At 39.7% G+C, this 17,188-nt stretch overlaps 1 protein-coding gene across 1 annotated transcript in view; it reads right to left on the bottom strand.

The window, feature by feature from the left end:
- Window positions 1–17,188, bottom strand: part of GRIP1 (glutamate receptor interacting protein 1) — a 266,616-nt gene that overhangs the window by 163,092 nt on the left and 86,336 nt on the right. Inside the window, 2 exon segments of the mRNA XM_089919997.1 lie at window positions 6,071–6,216; window positions 8,548–8,683. Of these exon segments, the coding sequence (XP_089776123.1) occupies window positions 6,071–6,216; window positions 8,548–8,683 (282 nt within the window).

Genomic DNA, 17,188 nt, shown 5'->3' on the forward strand with positions numbered 1-17,188 from the left:
GCACACAGCCAGCTGAGACATAATGTACAATAAGAACTTGGATCTGCTAAAAAAACAACATAAACCTACAGCTGAACAAAATGTTTTGGTACGCTGCTGATTTAATTAAATGTCATATTCTTGCTATCAGGGGAATTTCAGTTTATTCTAATCAGCTAGGAACAGTGCATACAAATAGCTGAAAGTGTTGAGGCACGGTTTTAATTAAATGTAAAAAACTGAGTTCAAACCAAATGTTTTCTTATTTCCATGACCCAACAAGCCACTTGAAGAAACTGGTTAAGAACATGATCTTTCTGTTCTATTAAGGAAAAGATATGGAGAGAAGTAATTAATGAGCATCTACTGTATGCAAGGAACTCTGCAAAGTGGTTTACAAATTTTATTTCATTTAATCATTAAATCAACTTTCAGTTATATACAACTAAATTCTAATTCTGGGCCACCTGTCCTTGTTGGCTGAGTGTCTGTTCTGGGGATGCAAAGCACTGTAATTTCAATTTTGCTTGAACTAAATCTTGCTGACCATAAAATCTTACAAACAAATCTAAAGTCAATATAAAGACTTCGGGGATTATCTACAGCTTTAGATTATCCACACTCTTGCTGTTCATCATTTACAAAGATAAATGGGAATGTTGACTAAATTTTAATATATTTAATGAAATAGATTTGGTCTTTATAATTTATATTTGCGTGAATGGCTCTTGGCGACTAGGTTTTCATATTCAGCACCAGACATCCTGTTTGGCCACATGAATTTTACTCATTACTTCACATGTGTGTATGTGGACATAGAGATCCAATTAAGGGGCTTATCCAAAAAATCAAACTGGGCACATAGGAAGGCTAGGTAGAAACCAATTATATAATGCAAAAATACTCCTCCCTAGTATTTTAGTTGTACTGTTGTCCCTTGTTTCTATATGTGCATATGCATATACTTCTATAACATAAAGTGACATTCCCTATTTTATTATGGTGGATTTGGTTTTTCTAAATTATCAATATATACTATTTCCCATAGGAGAATAGGAGTTGTGCACTTTCCCACCTCATTACATTGGGTTTGCACAGCTGACTTGCTTTAGCCAATGGGGTGTTAAGACACGTGAGCAGAGTCTGGAAATGTGCTCCTGTGGTTGGGCTTGTCTTGTTTTCCCTCTGCCACTGTCACAGGAAGAGCTTCCCCTGGGTAGCTGATGCTTCTTCAGACTACATCCCAGAATGAACCATGGGGAGGAGACCTGGGACGTCCACCACGCCACACCTCCCCACCATATCATCACCATCATCACCATCTATCATCTGTCTTTCTTAGAATTAGAAATGAGAAGTAATAAGGCTGTCACAGGAACATGCTTTAACACATTTATTTGAATTAAGGAAGCATTCCTTCCAATAAAAAGCTAGTCTGATTTAGCTGATGGTTTAACGGTGAGGACCGCCTTTGACAATAAGACTCTGTGGCAGATGTTTTCCATAAAACAAACGAGGTAAATCTGTAGCTCCAAGGTTTGAGTGGAAATGGTATACAAAGATGTATAAAATAAACATCGTGCTAAAAATTATATCCTATCCAACTACTGAAGTTTATCATAAAGAATTTTAGGTGTTAAAAATTGGATGAGAATTATGTAATATTTCAAAATTCTTTAGGGGTTATGCGACCCGAAAATTTGAAGGCACTCTTCTAGACCAACTTTGAACACGCTAATACTCAAGACACAGCCTGGTAACATTCTCTCTAAATACGGTCTCAAAACACCACATAATTTTATAAAGTCAAAAAGAACTTTAGAGCTCATGAAGATCGACTATTTCATTTTCACTAAGAGACTGAATCTCAGAAAAGGTAAGTGGCTTGCCCAAGGTCAAAGTTCCATTTTTGTTCTATCAGATCTCTGTCTCTGTACCATTCTCTCTCTCTGTCTCACCCTCTCTCTCACCCTCTCTCTCTCTCTCACCCTCTCTCTCTCTCACCCTCTCTCTCACCCTCTCTCTCTCTCTCTCTCTCACCCTCTCTCTCACCCTCTCTCTCACTCTCTTTCTCTCTCTCTCTCTCTCTCTCTCACACACACACACACACACACACACACCTTCCTCCAATTCTTTCTGGGATTGGTTGAGCCTTAGATTGCTGTGAGAGTTCCAGTCTCGGTCTCGGGTGGCCTACCTTTCATCAGGCAGCTCTCCTCCTGGGCCCTCACTGCTGCTGGCTCACTCCTGTTCGGGCTGTCTAAGCTCAGTGAAAGGGAGGCTTATTAATCCCTTCAACCTCCCTGAACTCACAGATCTTATCAATTTATCTAACATAATAGAAGGAGACACAGATAATCCTTGGCGAATAGACCTCTTCTATCTGATTTCTACCACAAAATTCACACTTTTGTGTTTAAAAATATTTTCTCTTTTTCCATCAGCTTTACTGTGTGAGGGAGGAAAAGCTGGTATAATCACCAACCCCTGAATATTTCTGATGCCCACCCTCTCCTCTTTAACCCTGCTAATGCTATAGTTATTCAGGATATTACCTCTCTTTTGGGAAATTATAACAGCCTTGGGGCTTATAGCCTCTGATCTGTTCTCCATTTGACCTCTTAAAATAAGTCTAAACACCCTGATCTGATGATGCTGTTCCTTGGCCTTAAAAGCTTTTAAAGGCTCCTTATTGCCCACTTGACACCATCCACACTCTACCCACATGGTTTATGAGGCCCTCCTTCACTTGGTTTCTGTTTACCTCACTGGCCTCATACCTCTCTAGGCCCTCTCTTTCCCTTTGTGTTCTAGCAACTCCAAACCGTTTGCAGTTCAACCTACGTACTGGACTATCTTCTTACCTCCTTGCCATATCCTGTGCCTGGAATGTTCGTCTTCCTACTGGACCTACATAAACTCCTTCAAATCTACCCCGAAATCCCCAGCTCTGGATTATCTGGATTTGCTTGGTAATACTCAGCAAATCTCCACTACTGGCCTCACCCTGAGAGCTATACTAAGAGTTCCTCTTAGGGAGAGGTTGTGTTTTATGGATATTCATCTACCCACTAGAATACAAATGCTTAATCAAAGAGCATTAGCTCTATATATCTGACTCCTCTTAACTCCGTAGCAGTGGTTTAAGATAGTGATTTCAAAGCAAACTGACGTTCAGTTCAAGAAAACACAGTACTTTCAGTGTAGTAGTAGTAGTAATAATGATAATGGTAATAGTGGCTAAGATGCACTATGGCTTAGTGAGTATGTGCTTATGATCTTAAACACTTTACAGGATTATAGCCTTGAATTCTTACAAAAATTCGACATCCATTATAGTTGTTTCATAGCTGAGAAACCTACGGCTCAGAGAACTTAAATAAAATGCCCAAAGTCACAAAGCTAGAAAGGGACAAAACTGACATTTAACTAGTGACACGGCCCAAGCTCTCAACACTCTGTTTTACTGCCTGCTCTTAATGAAAATGAAGAACATTGTAGCAAGGTTTCAGAACACAGATTCCAATGGATTTTGTTGTAAAATCACCATTAGATTCTCAGTGTTAGATTTTAGGTTAAGAATAAGAACTTATTGGTACGTACATTCAACTCTGAGTGCTGTCATCTGGTCCCAAAGCTTCAAACACCATCTATAGTCCCATTACTCTTAAATTTACATTTCTAGTCCAGATCTTTCTCCCAAACGCCAAACCGTATCTCCAGCTCTCGTCTTAACATTTTCTCTCAGCGTGGCAAATAGGCCCCTTAACTGTAGCATTTCAAACAACAAACTACTGATCTTCTCCTCGCAAGTCAGCTCTGCCTGCATTCTTACCCACCCCCGTTAATGGCAACTCCATCCTTCCAGTTGCTCAGACTCAAAACCCGCTGTGGGCCTTCACTCCTCTCTTTCTGCACAACCCACATTAAATTCATCAGGAAATCCTGTTGGCTCTACCTTCAAAATAGACGAGGGATATGAGTGCTTGTCACCATCTCCACCACCATCTTTTATCTGAATCGCTGCAATAGTCCTCCAAACTTCTACCCTCGTCCCTGCAGTCTATTCTCAACACAGCAGCTAGAGGAGCCTTTGAAAACATACATCAGATCATGTCACTCCTCTGCCCCAAATCATACAATGCCTTCCTGCATGATTCAGAGCAGAACTTAAGGCCCCTCCAATGACCTACACAGACGCTCCTATCCTTTACACTTCAGACCACCTCCCCCCACTTCTCTGCATGCTTACTCTGCTCCAGCACACCGCCCTTCTTAATGTTTCTAGAACAATGCCAGATATGTTCCTGCTTTTGATCTTAGCACCGGCTTTTCCTTCTTTCTGGAACTCTTTTCCCCCAGAAATCCATACAGCTAACTTCCTCACCTCCTTCAAGTCGCTGAGTAATGTCACTTTCTCAATGAAGCTGCTCCTAACCACTCTATTTAAAATTGCAATCCCATCCCCAGCCCAGCGCTCCCAACCCCCCTCCTTGCTTATTTTCCTTTTTCCACAGCATTCATGACCCATAACATTCATACGACACACAGCTGACCCTTGAACAACATGTGTTTGACCTGCATGGGTCCATGTATATGTGGATTTTTTTCCACAGTAAACACCACAGTACCGCACTATACCTGGTTGGTTGAATCTGCAGATATGGAAGAAACTTGGTTTTGGAGGAGCCACATATAGGGAGGGCCAACTATAAGTTATGCATTGATTTTCAACTGCGCAGAGGGCTGGCACCCCTAACCGCCTTGTTGTTCAAGGGTCTATTTTAATTAACTTATTTACTGTGGTTTTATTTTAGTACCTGTCTTCGCCTGCTAGAATATAAATTCCACCGATGTACTTTGTGGGGACTGGAACATAGTAATGCCAATAAGTCATTGCTAAACAAATGAATTATTATCGGTTAGTAATAATCAGTCTGAGTTCCCAGTAGTACAGAAGAGCAAAGAGCTGACTTTGATGCCTACTAATTTGGGAAAGATATTTAACTTAAGTCTCTGTAAAATGAGAATAATAAAGAAAATAATGCCTATCTTACAGTTTTGATTGATTTATATATTTATTATTTAACAAAAACTTTTATAGTGTCGGGCACTGTCCTAAATGCTATACAAAACCTAACTCATTTAATCCTCATAACAGATCTGTGAGTAATACCATAGATTCCTAATATCATCCCCAGTTTTCAGATGTGCAAACTGAAACACAAGAAGCTTAAGTAACTTTCTCAAAGGCATGTAGCTAGTAAAGTTAGAGCTGGGATTTAACTGGCTATTTTTTTTTTTTTTTTTTTTTTTTTTGCGGTACGCAGGCCTCTCACTGCTGTGGCCTCTCCCGTTGCGGAGCACAGGCTCCAGACGCACAGGCTCAGCGGCCACGCCTCACAGGCCCAGCCGCTCTGCGGCACATGGGATCCTCCCGGATCGGGGCACGAACCCGGGTCCCCTGCATCAGCAGGCGGACTCTCAACCACTGCGCCACCAGGGAAGCCCTTAACTGGCTATCTGACATCAAAGTTCAGCTCTGCTATGCTGACTTTCTTTGTGGTGAGGATTTAAGTGTACCAATAAAAGGGGCTCCTTATAATGCTGGACATTTAGTAAGCTCTCAAAATATGTTGGCTGCGCTTTTATTATGTCTATTATTATTACTTAACAATGTATTCTGATTCTATTTTCATGCTTCAGAAATGAACATAACTATACAAGAATCAATAGAAATCACGTTAAACATGCTTTTCCTAAACTTAGTCACTTAGTACAAAGCCTGGATGAAACTTAATTCACAGAATTTATAAATATGAGGACAGTTCATTAAAATAGCTTAAGTACAATTATGATGTTCACAGATGGCCTTAATGAAATATGAGTCCTAGAAAATTTCATCATTATTTATGCTCTTTTACATTCTTCCTGAGTAGGCTATAGCAATTCAAATAAGTTTTAAATATTAAGAAACTATACTCTACCGTTCCTGTAATAAGACAATGATGGCAAAAGAAAAAGATAGGAACCAATAGTTTTAGGCCAAAACGTGGTGCAGCTGTTCTGCCCCTGGCTTGTGATGACTTACAGACTGGCGGCAGCTCATACTCAACTTCAAGAACCACTCTTTCCCCGACATTCTTCAGCAAGCTGATGATCTCATCGTGGCGGAATTTGGCCAGGTTGATGCCATTCACTGCTTTGATATAGTCACCCACATCCAGCTGATCACTTCTGCAGAACAGAGAATGTCACCTCAGTGGACCCCTCCTTTCCGCAAGCCAGTCTGACCATACTTCCCTCTTCCCCATCATGGATAAGCATGCAAGCCCAGAATGCCGACGCAGCTGGAGTCCTGGCTCCTAGGATGTGGCTGGTTCCTAAGAGCGGGTGAGCAGCGGAGGGTGGATGAGAGGGACTCAGTGGATCCCTCTTCTCATGCTGACTGCACACTTCGGAAGTCCTGTACTGGGTCTGCTGCTGTCTCCAATTTCTTCCTAACCCTCTACCTCTTTTACTTTTAAGGAGCACCGTAAAACAAAATAAAGAGAAAGTTATCTTTAGTTGCTCTGCCCATAAAGAGGTGGTGCTCTTGGGGCAGATTATCCAGATCCTGGACACACTAGAATTTTCCCTTTCTTCTCATTCCCTCTCATTTTTGCTGCCTGCCTTTTGGACATTTCACCACTTTTGGTATCTTCACTGGGAGTGTGTCCAGGGCCAACCAGAGGGTGAGCTTATTTTGCTATTTATTGCTTATAGTGGGACTAATAAAAAAAGTATTGGTGAAGAAGAAAGTGCAACGAAAGCACTGGCTTTCAGTAACATTCTCCTATCTTCACCATCGTAATAGAACCTTGGCTACTCTGGGGCTTTTAGTCAACCTCTACTTTTAAACCAAGAGCAGGCAGCAAGAACTATGATAGGACTTAATTCAATAATATTTTCTCCCCAGATAAAAATACCAAGTTCATTTGTTTTACATAAACCCAGCTCCAATCATTCTTCCTTCGAAGCCTCCGTAATCCGTTCTAGCCAGCAGTACGTGCTGTCACTCTTAACTCAGGTTTACTGACTGACACTTATTTGGCAACTTAATTGCCTAATGCTCTGTGACAACCCTTATGTTGTTGCTTTTTACTATTATGCAATGCGATTATTGCTCCCAAACTTTTCATGTTTTTTATACCTTATTTCCCCCAATAGATTATAAATCCTCCTAGGGCAGGGATCTTATCTTTACTTATTTTGGTTTACTACCTGTTAAATGGTAGTGGCTTAAATAATAAATATTTGGTGATCGATAATACTCAACATAACTGGCACAGCGCTACATTTAATTATAGCATCAATACATGTGAAAACCACGTTCTTACCCTCTCCCCTGCCAATCACACTTGCTTTAGGGGCTACATATGCAGAAGCCCTGGAGACACAGGAAGTCCTAGCATCATGGATTGGCCACGACTGTTAAAAGTTAAAGGAGGCTATGGTGTGGAAAGAAATCTCTTAAAAATCATAAAGAAAAAGAACAGAAAAAAGAATGTATACATGTATAACTGAATCTGCGGTACAGCAGAAGTTAACACAACATTGTAAATCAACTGTCCTTCAATCACAAAAAAAATAAAAGTGCAAAAAAAAAAAGAAAAAAAACCCGAAGGAAGGAGACTAAGGTGCTTGGGTTAACATCAGCCTGTTTTACAAACAATTCCCCAGATCATGGAGCAATCAACTGGATTGAGCTTATAAACTGTACCAACAGGCTGATCATCGAAAGTAATCACTATTTCAGGTGACACTTTATAAGTTAAGAACTCTAAAACTTAATTTGTGCTTATGTGGACACAAATATTGGTGTCCAGGATTTAAGGGACATTAACCTCACTTTGAATGAAACCTGGGCATTCCACCCCCTCTTTCTGAGGTAGATTTAGAACTTGTCTGCCAAGCGAACCTACCGCTGGCCAGCACCCAAGACATTCTGCTGTCAGCAAGACACAGTGCAATCTGCAGTTCATCAGAACAAGGACAAAAGGAGACCTCCTCACCCAAGCCTTCTGTCCTTCTGGAAACCACCTCTTTGTCTTAACGAAAGGAAAATCTCACAAGTAGAAAAGTTGAGAATATGCAGGAGAGGCAAAATTGGCACTTAGAAACTTGGAGTTGGGCCTCCCTCATTTTCTAGGCTTGTCATATCCCTCTGTGGCAGCTTCCCCTTATCCACAGCATATGCGTCATCTGTTCCCCATTAGATGATCGGACCATCTCACTCCCACTGCAGCCTGTCTGCTGTTCAGTGGCAATCTGAGGACTAGATCCATACAGACACTTTAAAATTAAAATCTCAGGAGAGCCTGGCTGCTCCTGAGAAGACATGAGAGCTCCCTGGTGACTCTGGCACAGGCCAGAAAAGCCATGCTTCTGAAACGTGCCCCCCTATGCTTCTGCCCCGCAGATAGCAGTGTCGTTTGTTTACTAGTGACCTTTTCTGATGGGAGCTTTAACTTTTGAATTAATTACATCATGCATTCCTTTTTCTACGTTTCCACACAATGCAGTTACCTAGCAGCAATTCCTCCCTGCCGCAGATTAGATACTCTTGGCTTGCCATCCTTGTCAATTCCACCCGAGACCGTCAGCCCAAGGGTAGTGCCTTCCTTCTTCATCAGTTCAACCACGGTGGAGCCCTTGAATTCCTCTGTTAAAAGAAAAGCATCTGGTTTAGTAAATGACAGTAGAAGCGCAAGGGGTTGTTTTTGTGGGTGGTGAAGTGACTCCTCCCCATAAACTCTTTGCACTTTTTCTTTTGTGGGAAAAGATCTGTGGTCTCTTTTCCATTGCAACTTGCAGAGTATCTCATAAAGATGAGCATACAGGTAAAGTGGAGCAGATATTCCATTACAGGTTATTAAAATGGGTACCAGTGGGGTAGTTCGCTCTAGATTCACAATAGTCTGACACGGCTTATGTACAAGGATAATATTCGCCCTTTGTTTTCTGTCATTCTGAAGTGACTTTCTCTGGTGTCTCTCCTTGTAATTCCAAAGGGAACAATTGAGAGTCATAAGACAAGGGGCTAGAATGGAATTTTAAACAATGATACAAAAGCATATAGTGCAGACTCCAAGTTCCCGATACATTTTTGCTGAGGAAACCAAGTGACACAAGAGAAGAGCTTTCTACAGGTTCAAGAAAAATATTATTGACTTTTTTTTTTGTCTTTCAGAAAACAAAGTACAATAGCTTCATGTTATGACTTACATCATTTCTTACAAAATGTGTCACAGTATGTTAAAGCAGGGTTGGTCCTCAGAATCCCCAGGGAACTTCTGTTAACTCCCCATTCACTACTTTCAAAATTTTAAAATCTCACTGATCTTGTGGGGATAATGTCTACGCACCAAGAGGGAACCCACATCTTTTGATTTTAGGCACTACAGAAAGAAAACTTTAAGACTATCCTTGCTTTCAGAAATAAAAATGCGTCAGTATTTACCTATCCAGAGGCTAACTATGATAAACATTGTTTTAAAATTCTGTTATGTTATCCCCCTCCCTGCATACACTTTCTGGGTAGGGATGGGGAAACTGGACAGTTTTCCAACTCCTCTTGAATCAGGTTATGAATTTCAGGGGTTATGAACTTCTAGGACATCAGAGACACTCATATTAAAATTCAAGAACAGACTTCCTTTTTCAAAGTCTAGGACATCAGAGACACTCATATTAAAATTCAAGAACAGACTTTCTTTTTCAAAGTCAAAAAACCGAAAAGATTACTTACATACTTCTGCCCTTTATTACACATGACAGAGTTAATTATAATTTCAAAATTTATGAATGCTTATCATAAAGGTTTTTAAATTGTGGCTGCTGGTCTACTATCCCATTAGTTGATAAAAAAATCAAATCATGTTAGGGAAAGAAACAATCTCTCATCTGATCTCGTGAGAACAGAGTACTTGGGGAAAGAAGGCAAGAGGAACAGGCCACTGATTTCGATGTAATAATGTCAGTCTAGGCAGGACCTTCAAGATTGCCGGATCCTGTGACCTAAGCAGCCCTGCATACTTCCTTTTTCATGGCAGTTTCAGGACACTGTATACATGAGTTGTTACTGCTCTTTAAAATAGAAGCCAAGGAAGAGTCAGTGAGTGTGAATGATGTCAGCTTCATTTACTACATTTTGAATGAGAGACCAAATAAAGATAGACATTCAAGAAGCAAAATTCTTGTCAAGTCCATAAAAGCACAGGGCCCTTTACATCATTTACCAGGAGCATTTGTAACAAAAGTCCACCACAGTGTGCATTTTACCTAAGCTCTCTTAACACAGAACAGAACAACCCTCTATATATCCCATAAAGACATACATAGGCCCAACTGATAGTTGAAGAGGTCAATTTAACAAACAACCCCTATCAGTCCTCCTTGGCAGAAGGCTAGGCATAAATGATTTTAAAAATAAGGTTAATAACTAAAGGAATGAAAATTACATAATGGATGATGACTTTCCATATTACAGAGACATAATGTATACAACAATTTTACCCAACAAATTATTTGCATTTTCTTTAAATATGTAGATTGACCCTGTATGTTTAAGCGCTTGATTGTAGAGCTTTACTTAAGGAGTTGGGAGCATGGGTTTTTAAGGGCCTGTCTTAAAGGTCAATCAGAAATGCACAAAGAAGCAACTATAAAATAGTAGTAACAGACAAGTGAGAAATAAGTTTCAATTAGTAAGAATTTCATTTGTACTCTGGTTTTCAGGAGTGTGCTTCCTGAATAGAATGGGATACCAGGACATAAGTGTAGCCTTATGGGACGTGGACAATGCAGTTTCCTCCAGAAGGAACCAGGTCCTTCCCAGGTCTCTGGCTGAATCCTGAAAAGCTAGAAAGGCTAAATTCAATTAGTTTGATTTGATCTCTGTTAAAATACAAATCCATCTGGGCTACTTTTTAAACTGGTAATAGTCAATTACCCTCTTGTTTAAAAATATTTCAAATCTTTCCCCAAGAGCTAGTTTAAAAACGCGAAAGAAAGAAAATATTAATGTACCAGTTAACTGAGTAATTTGTGTATTCATTGATTCAAGCATTTATTGAGTGCTTACTATGACTCAGACAATGAAACTCAAAGACGGAAAAAGTCAGAGATGCTTAAAGCCCAGTCACAGAGGCAAATGAGTCACAGAGCACCATGCCACAGTGTTGGTTGTGGGGAAGGCGGCCACAGAGGAGATGGTCCTGGCAACAATGTAAAATGAAAACTTGCTGTTCCAAATGCACATCTATTTCACAATTTTATCTTCTGTCTAATCTGTCTGTACTTATCAATCAGGATTAGTGGAGAAGAACAGACCTATGGCAGAATCTAAATTAGGCAAAACTCAGGAGTAAAGACAGAATATTGTTGCAAGAAAGTGTGCCGAATCACAAGAATGTTAACTGCCAATAAGCATCTCTAGTCCCTGAAGGACTGACTAAATCATTTATGGGCGTTTCTGAAGAAAGGAGAAAAGCAGCAGTTTGGAGCGGGGAGGACGTGTTTCTGGCGTTGGCTTTCTGCTAACGTGCGCTCTCCACTAGACTAATCACTATTTTACGTCTTTTCTGGTGCCTAATGCTTGTATAATGATCTCATGGCAAGGAGACATGAAGACAGATGCATTCATTTGCATAAGTTCGCCTGTATATCAAGGCTTACTGAAAAAAGCTCGCGGTTAAACAGTGGAACTTGGGAAAATCAATATATATTGACAGTTTCTTTCTTTGTGATTTAAATTACAAATATCCCTCCCCAAATTAAGAGAATTCTGTAGTAAAGACTGCAGTCTCTCCAAATTAGCAAGCAGCACAGGGAACAGATGATACCCAACTGGCAAGGAATGAGACGGTTCTGGATTTGACGGTTTCCTTAATCACCATATTTAATTATCTTCGAAAAGAAATTGCAGGTTTACATCTGTACCAGCACACACTCAACCAACAAGAATCTCACTGACAGAATGAGATTTAGTTGTCTGCTGTTTTAATTTGGGCTTGAAATTCAATCCTCTTAATTACTGAACTCCAGAAAGTTTTAAGAAAAGTAACAATGGTACCTGGCAAAAACAAGAGAAGTATGAAAAATTCTTGCAAACAAATAAGAAAATTCCGTAACATAGATGGTTAAAAAATTAATATGAAGAAAACCATAGCCTTTTATAAACAAACAACAACTAGTTAGAAGTTAATCACAGAAGAAAAAAAAAAAACATTTACAATAGCCAAAAACTAAAATCTCTAAGAAAAAAAATTAATGAAAAATATATAAGATCTCTATGAAGAAAACTTCTGAGGGATATAAAACCAGAACAAATGAAAAGGCATCCCATTCATTCATTCAATAAAAACTTAGCACTTACTATATGCCAGGCACTGTTCTAGGCTTCGGAGGTAGAACTCAACCAAACAGAGAAAATCCCTGTCATCTAGGAACTGATATTCCAGTGGGCTCATAGCCCAGTGTAAAAATATGACAATTCTCCCTAAATTAATCTATAAAGTTCACAATATCATTAAAAAATGCCACTAGGATTTGGAGGGCACAGCTATATTTTCTATTATTGCAAAAATGGAACATGTATCCTTGCAAAGATTCTGCGAAAAATTATATTCCTAAAGTCTACCAGCTGACAGTTTAATGTTGCTATGAAAGAACAGGAAGAGACTGCCCAGGAAGCCTCCCTGAACGAGGTGATGAACTACGACTGGATGCTATACCACCCTGAGAGAGATTAAAAAATTAACCAGACACCCCGGAAGCAGGGGCCTAGAGTGGGGAGGCTGGCAAAGCCTCTGTGTCTGCCTCCCAAACACTGGTCAGAGTCCGGATCTATTTAGATGTACAAAAGCAAGAAAGACTGAAAAGAAAACACGTATCATAGGCATAGGGTATTCAGAACCCATATTAGAACACCTTAGTGCTTTGTAATACTAAGATTGTAATGTTTTGCATAGAATCAAGGTACAGCATAATAACCTTATTTTGTTCTGTGAAACTTTTGGTATCTGAAGTTCTTGCCTCATTGATTATTTAAAAAGTATAATTAGGCTTAGAGCAGGAAAGGGGAGTTACCTATAATTTTTGGAAGGTCCCTAAAATTCAGGGGCTAAATGATCAGGGAATTACGAAGTGAACAACTGTAACAACAGTTGCTGAAAGCGGGGAGACAGACAAAAAGTGATGATTACAACAAAGAGTGATAAGAGCTATGACTAGAGTAAAGAAAGGGCCACCATGGTGCAACCTGGGAGGATCCATCATCAGACTGGGCAAGTCGTGCTCTGGACAGTTCCTCAGAGTTATTCCTGAGCTAGGTCATAAAGAAGGTCTCAGCTCAGAAAACAGAGCGGGGAGGTATTAAAGGCAGAGGAACAAGAAATGATAGATGATTACATAGGTTCTGACGAGTGCAAGTCCATCAGTTCAATTTGCACTTTCTCAGTTCTGGCTGCATTTTAGAATCACCTGGGGAGCTTTGAAAATTTTCAATGTGTGAGCCCACCCCAGATCAAGTCGATCAGAATACCACCCCCAATCGATGGGCAATTTTTTTTTTTTTTTTTGGTGGTACGCAGGCCTCTCACTGTTGTGGCCTCTCCCGTTGCGGAGCACAGGCTCCGGACGCGCAGGCTCAGCGGCCTTGGCTCACGGGCCCAGCCGCTCCGCGGCATGTGGGATCTTCCCAGACCGGGGCACGAACCCGTGTCCCCTGCGTCGGCAGGTGGACTCCCAACCACTGCGCCACCAGGGAAGCCCGATGGGCAATTTTTTTAATGCAACTTTTACTTGTGAGATAACTTAATTGAATATTAATTGTAAGATTCCCATGCAGTTGTAAGAGATAATACAGAGAGACCCCCTAGTTCCCTTTACCTTGTCTTTCCCCTATGGTAACGTTTTGCAGAACTGTAATACAATAGTACAAGTAGGATATTGACCTTGATGCAGTCAAGATACAGAACATTTCCATCACCACAAGGATCCCTCGTGTTATCCTTTATAAATCACCCACTACCCTCCTGCCCCAACCCCTTCTTTAAACTCCAGGCAACCCTTACCCCATTCTCTGTGTTTATAACGTTGTCATTTTAAGAATGTTAAATAAATGCAATCACACAGTGCGAACGCTTTATGGTTGACTCTTTACACTCAGGATAACTTTCTGGTGATTTATCCAAGTTGTGTGTGGCAAGAGTTCCTTTTCCTTGCTGAGTGGTATTCCATGGTATAGATATACAAAAGTTTGTGTCACCATTTACCTGTTGAAGGACATTTTGATTGTTTTCAGTTTGGGGCTACTACGAATAAAGTTGAGATAAACATTCACGAATAAGTTTTTGTGTGAACATAAGTATTCATTTATCAGGGGATAAATGCCCAGAAGTACAAGTGCTAGGTCATATAGTAGTTGCATATTTAGTTTTCTAATAAACTGTCAAATTGTTTTCCAAGGTAGCGGTACCATTTTACATTCCCACCAGCGGGTGAATGATCCAGTTTCTCTGCATCCTTGCCAGTACTTGACTGTCATTGTTTTTATTTTAGCCATACTGATATGTGTGTTAGTGATATCTAATTATGGTTTTAATTCTTGGGTACTTTGAGCCATTTCTCTAATGGGAAATGTTTAACATTGTTTTGTGTGTACTTATTTGTCATTTTCAAACCCTCTTTGGTGAAATGTCTTTTCATGTCTTCTGCCCATTTTCTAATTAGATTGTTTGCTTTTTTACTGTTGAGTTTTGAGTTCCTTATATATTCTAGATACTAGTCCCCTGTTTGAATACGTGGTTTGCAAATATTTTCTCCCAGTCTGTAGATTTTCTTTTCATCCTCCTAACAAGGTCTTCTGCAGAGCAAACATTTAAGTCCAATTGATCAATCTCTTTTTTTTATGGATTATGCTGTTGTCAAGTCTAAGAACTCTTTGCTGAGCCTTAAATCCTGGAAAATTTCTCCCATGTTTCTTCTACAGTTTCGAAAAGTTCTATAATATTATGGTTTACATTTAAGTCTTGTTATCCATTTTAAGTTAATATTTTACATAAGATGTGAGACTTAGTCAAGTTTCACATAATTTTGGGGGGGGAAGAGGGGGATGGGTGTCCAACTGCTCCAGCACTATTTTTTGAATAGTCTGTCTTTTCTCCACTGAATTGCTTTTGCACCTTGTCAAAAATCAGTCTGTTTCTGGGTTCTCTATTCTGTTCTACTGATGTATCTGTCTCTTCACAGATACCATGCAGTCTTCATTACTATATCTATATAAGTCTTGAAATTGGGTAGGCCGATTACTCCTACTTCATTGTTTTGTTTTTTTTTTAAGTGTTTCAGCTCTTTTGGTTCCTTTGCCTTTCCATATAAATATTAGAATAATCTTGTCTATATCTAGAGAAACTTTTATGGGTATTTTGATAGGATTTGGATTAAAGCTGTATGTCAATTTGGAAAGAATAGACATCTTTACTATGTTGAGTCTTCCAATCCATAAACATAATATATCTCTTCAAATTATGTAGAAACTTCTTCGATTTCTTTCATCAGCATTTTGTGGTTTTCAGCATACAAGCCCTATACATGTTTTGCTGGTTTTACACCAAAGTATTTCATTTTTGGGAGAACAACTGCAAATGGTACTGTATTATTAATTTCGATGTACATGTGTCCATTGCTAGTATACAGAGATACAATTGATTTCTGTATATTTGTCTCATATATTGTGGCCTCACTGAACTCCCTTAACAGTTCTAGGAAGTTTTTTTTTTGTAGATTCCTTAGGGTTTTCTATGTAGACAATCATGCCACCTGCAAGAAAGGACAGTTTTTATTTGTTTCCAATCTATATGCCTTTTATTTCCCTTTCTTGCCTAAAGCACAGGCTAGAACTCCCAGTACTATGTTGAATAAGAGTGGTGAGAATGGATATCCTTGCTTTCTTCCCTATCTTAGGGGAAAAGCATTCAGTATTTCATCAGGTATTATGTTACCTGTAGGTTTTTTGTAGATTATCAATTTGAGGAAATTCCCCTCTATTCCTATTTTTCTGAGAGTTTTTATCACGAGTTTGAATTTTGCCTATGATGATGTGATTTTTCTTCTTTAGTCTGAAAATGTAGTGGATTACATTGATTGATCTTCTAATATTGATCCAATCTTGCATTCCTAAAATAAACTCCACTTGCTTATGGTATATAATTCTTTTTATACATTGCTGAATTTTATTTGCTAATATTTTGTTAAGGACTTTTTTTGCATGTATATGCATGAGGGATATCATCTGTAGTTTTCTTTTTTTCTTTCTTCGGTTTGGGTATCAGGGTAATAATACTAGCTTCATAAAATGAACTGAGAAACACATCCTTTCCTCTTCTATTTTCTGGAAGAGACTGTGTAGAGTTGGTGTTTATTCTTTTTAAAATATTTGTGTAATTTTCAATGACGCCATCTGGGTCTGGACATTTCTTCTTTTCGGAGTTTTTAAATTACAAATTCATTTCCCTTAATAGTTACAGGGCTATTCAAATGATCTATTTCAGGTTCAGTGAGTTGTGGTAGTTTGTGCTCTTCAAGGAACTGGTCCATTTCAATCAGATGATAATCCTTGCAGGTGGGGAACTGGGCATTGTTTTTTTGTTTGTTTTTGTTTTTTTTTGCGGTACACAGGCCTCTCACTGTTGTGGCCTCTCCTGTTGCGGAGCACAAGCTCCGGACGCGCAGGCTCAGCGGCCATGGCTCATGTGCCCAGCCGCTCCACGGCATGTGGGATCCTCGCGGACCGGGGCACGAACCCGTGTCCCCTGCATCGGCAGGCGGACTCCCAACCACTGCGCCACCAGGGAAGCCCGGCATTGGTATTTTTTAAACCTCTCCAGGTGATTCTTACATGTAGTCAAGATTGAGAGACACTGATTTAGGGCTTAGTGCATGAGGAAAGATTGGTGGTGGAAATCAGGCTGGGAAGCAAACAAAGGAAGTGCTCAGCTTTGAGTTTTAGAAAAGTTTTAGCCTGTTATTAGCGTAAAGCAGTAGATTTGGTAATGATGACATGAACTGTTGGGGAGGAAGGCATTAGATTTGGATCAAGGAGAACCATTAGAAGGTCACTGCAGTACTATAAGGTATTAATTAAGTTAGGCTAGGTTGTGTCAAC

The sequence above is a fragment of the Delphinapterus leucas genome, chromosome 11 (genome assembly GCF_059928025.1).
Source record: "Delphinapterus leucas isolate spDelLeu-1000000601 "Yukka" chromosome 11, BTC_Dleu_Yukka2, whole genome shotgun sequence".
Classification (NCBI taxonomy): Eukaryota; Metazoa; Chordata; class Mammalia; order Artiodactyla; family Monodontidae; genus Delphinapterus; species Delphinapterus leucas.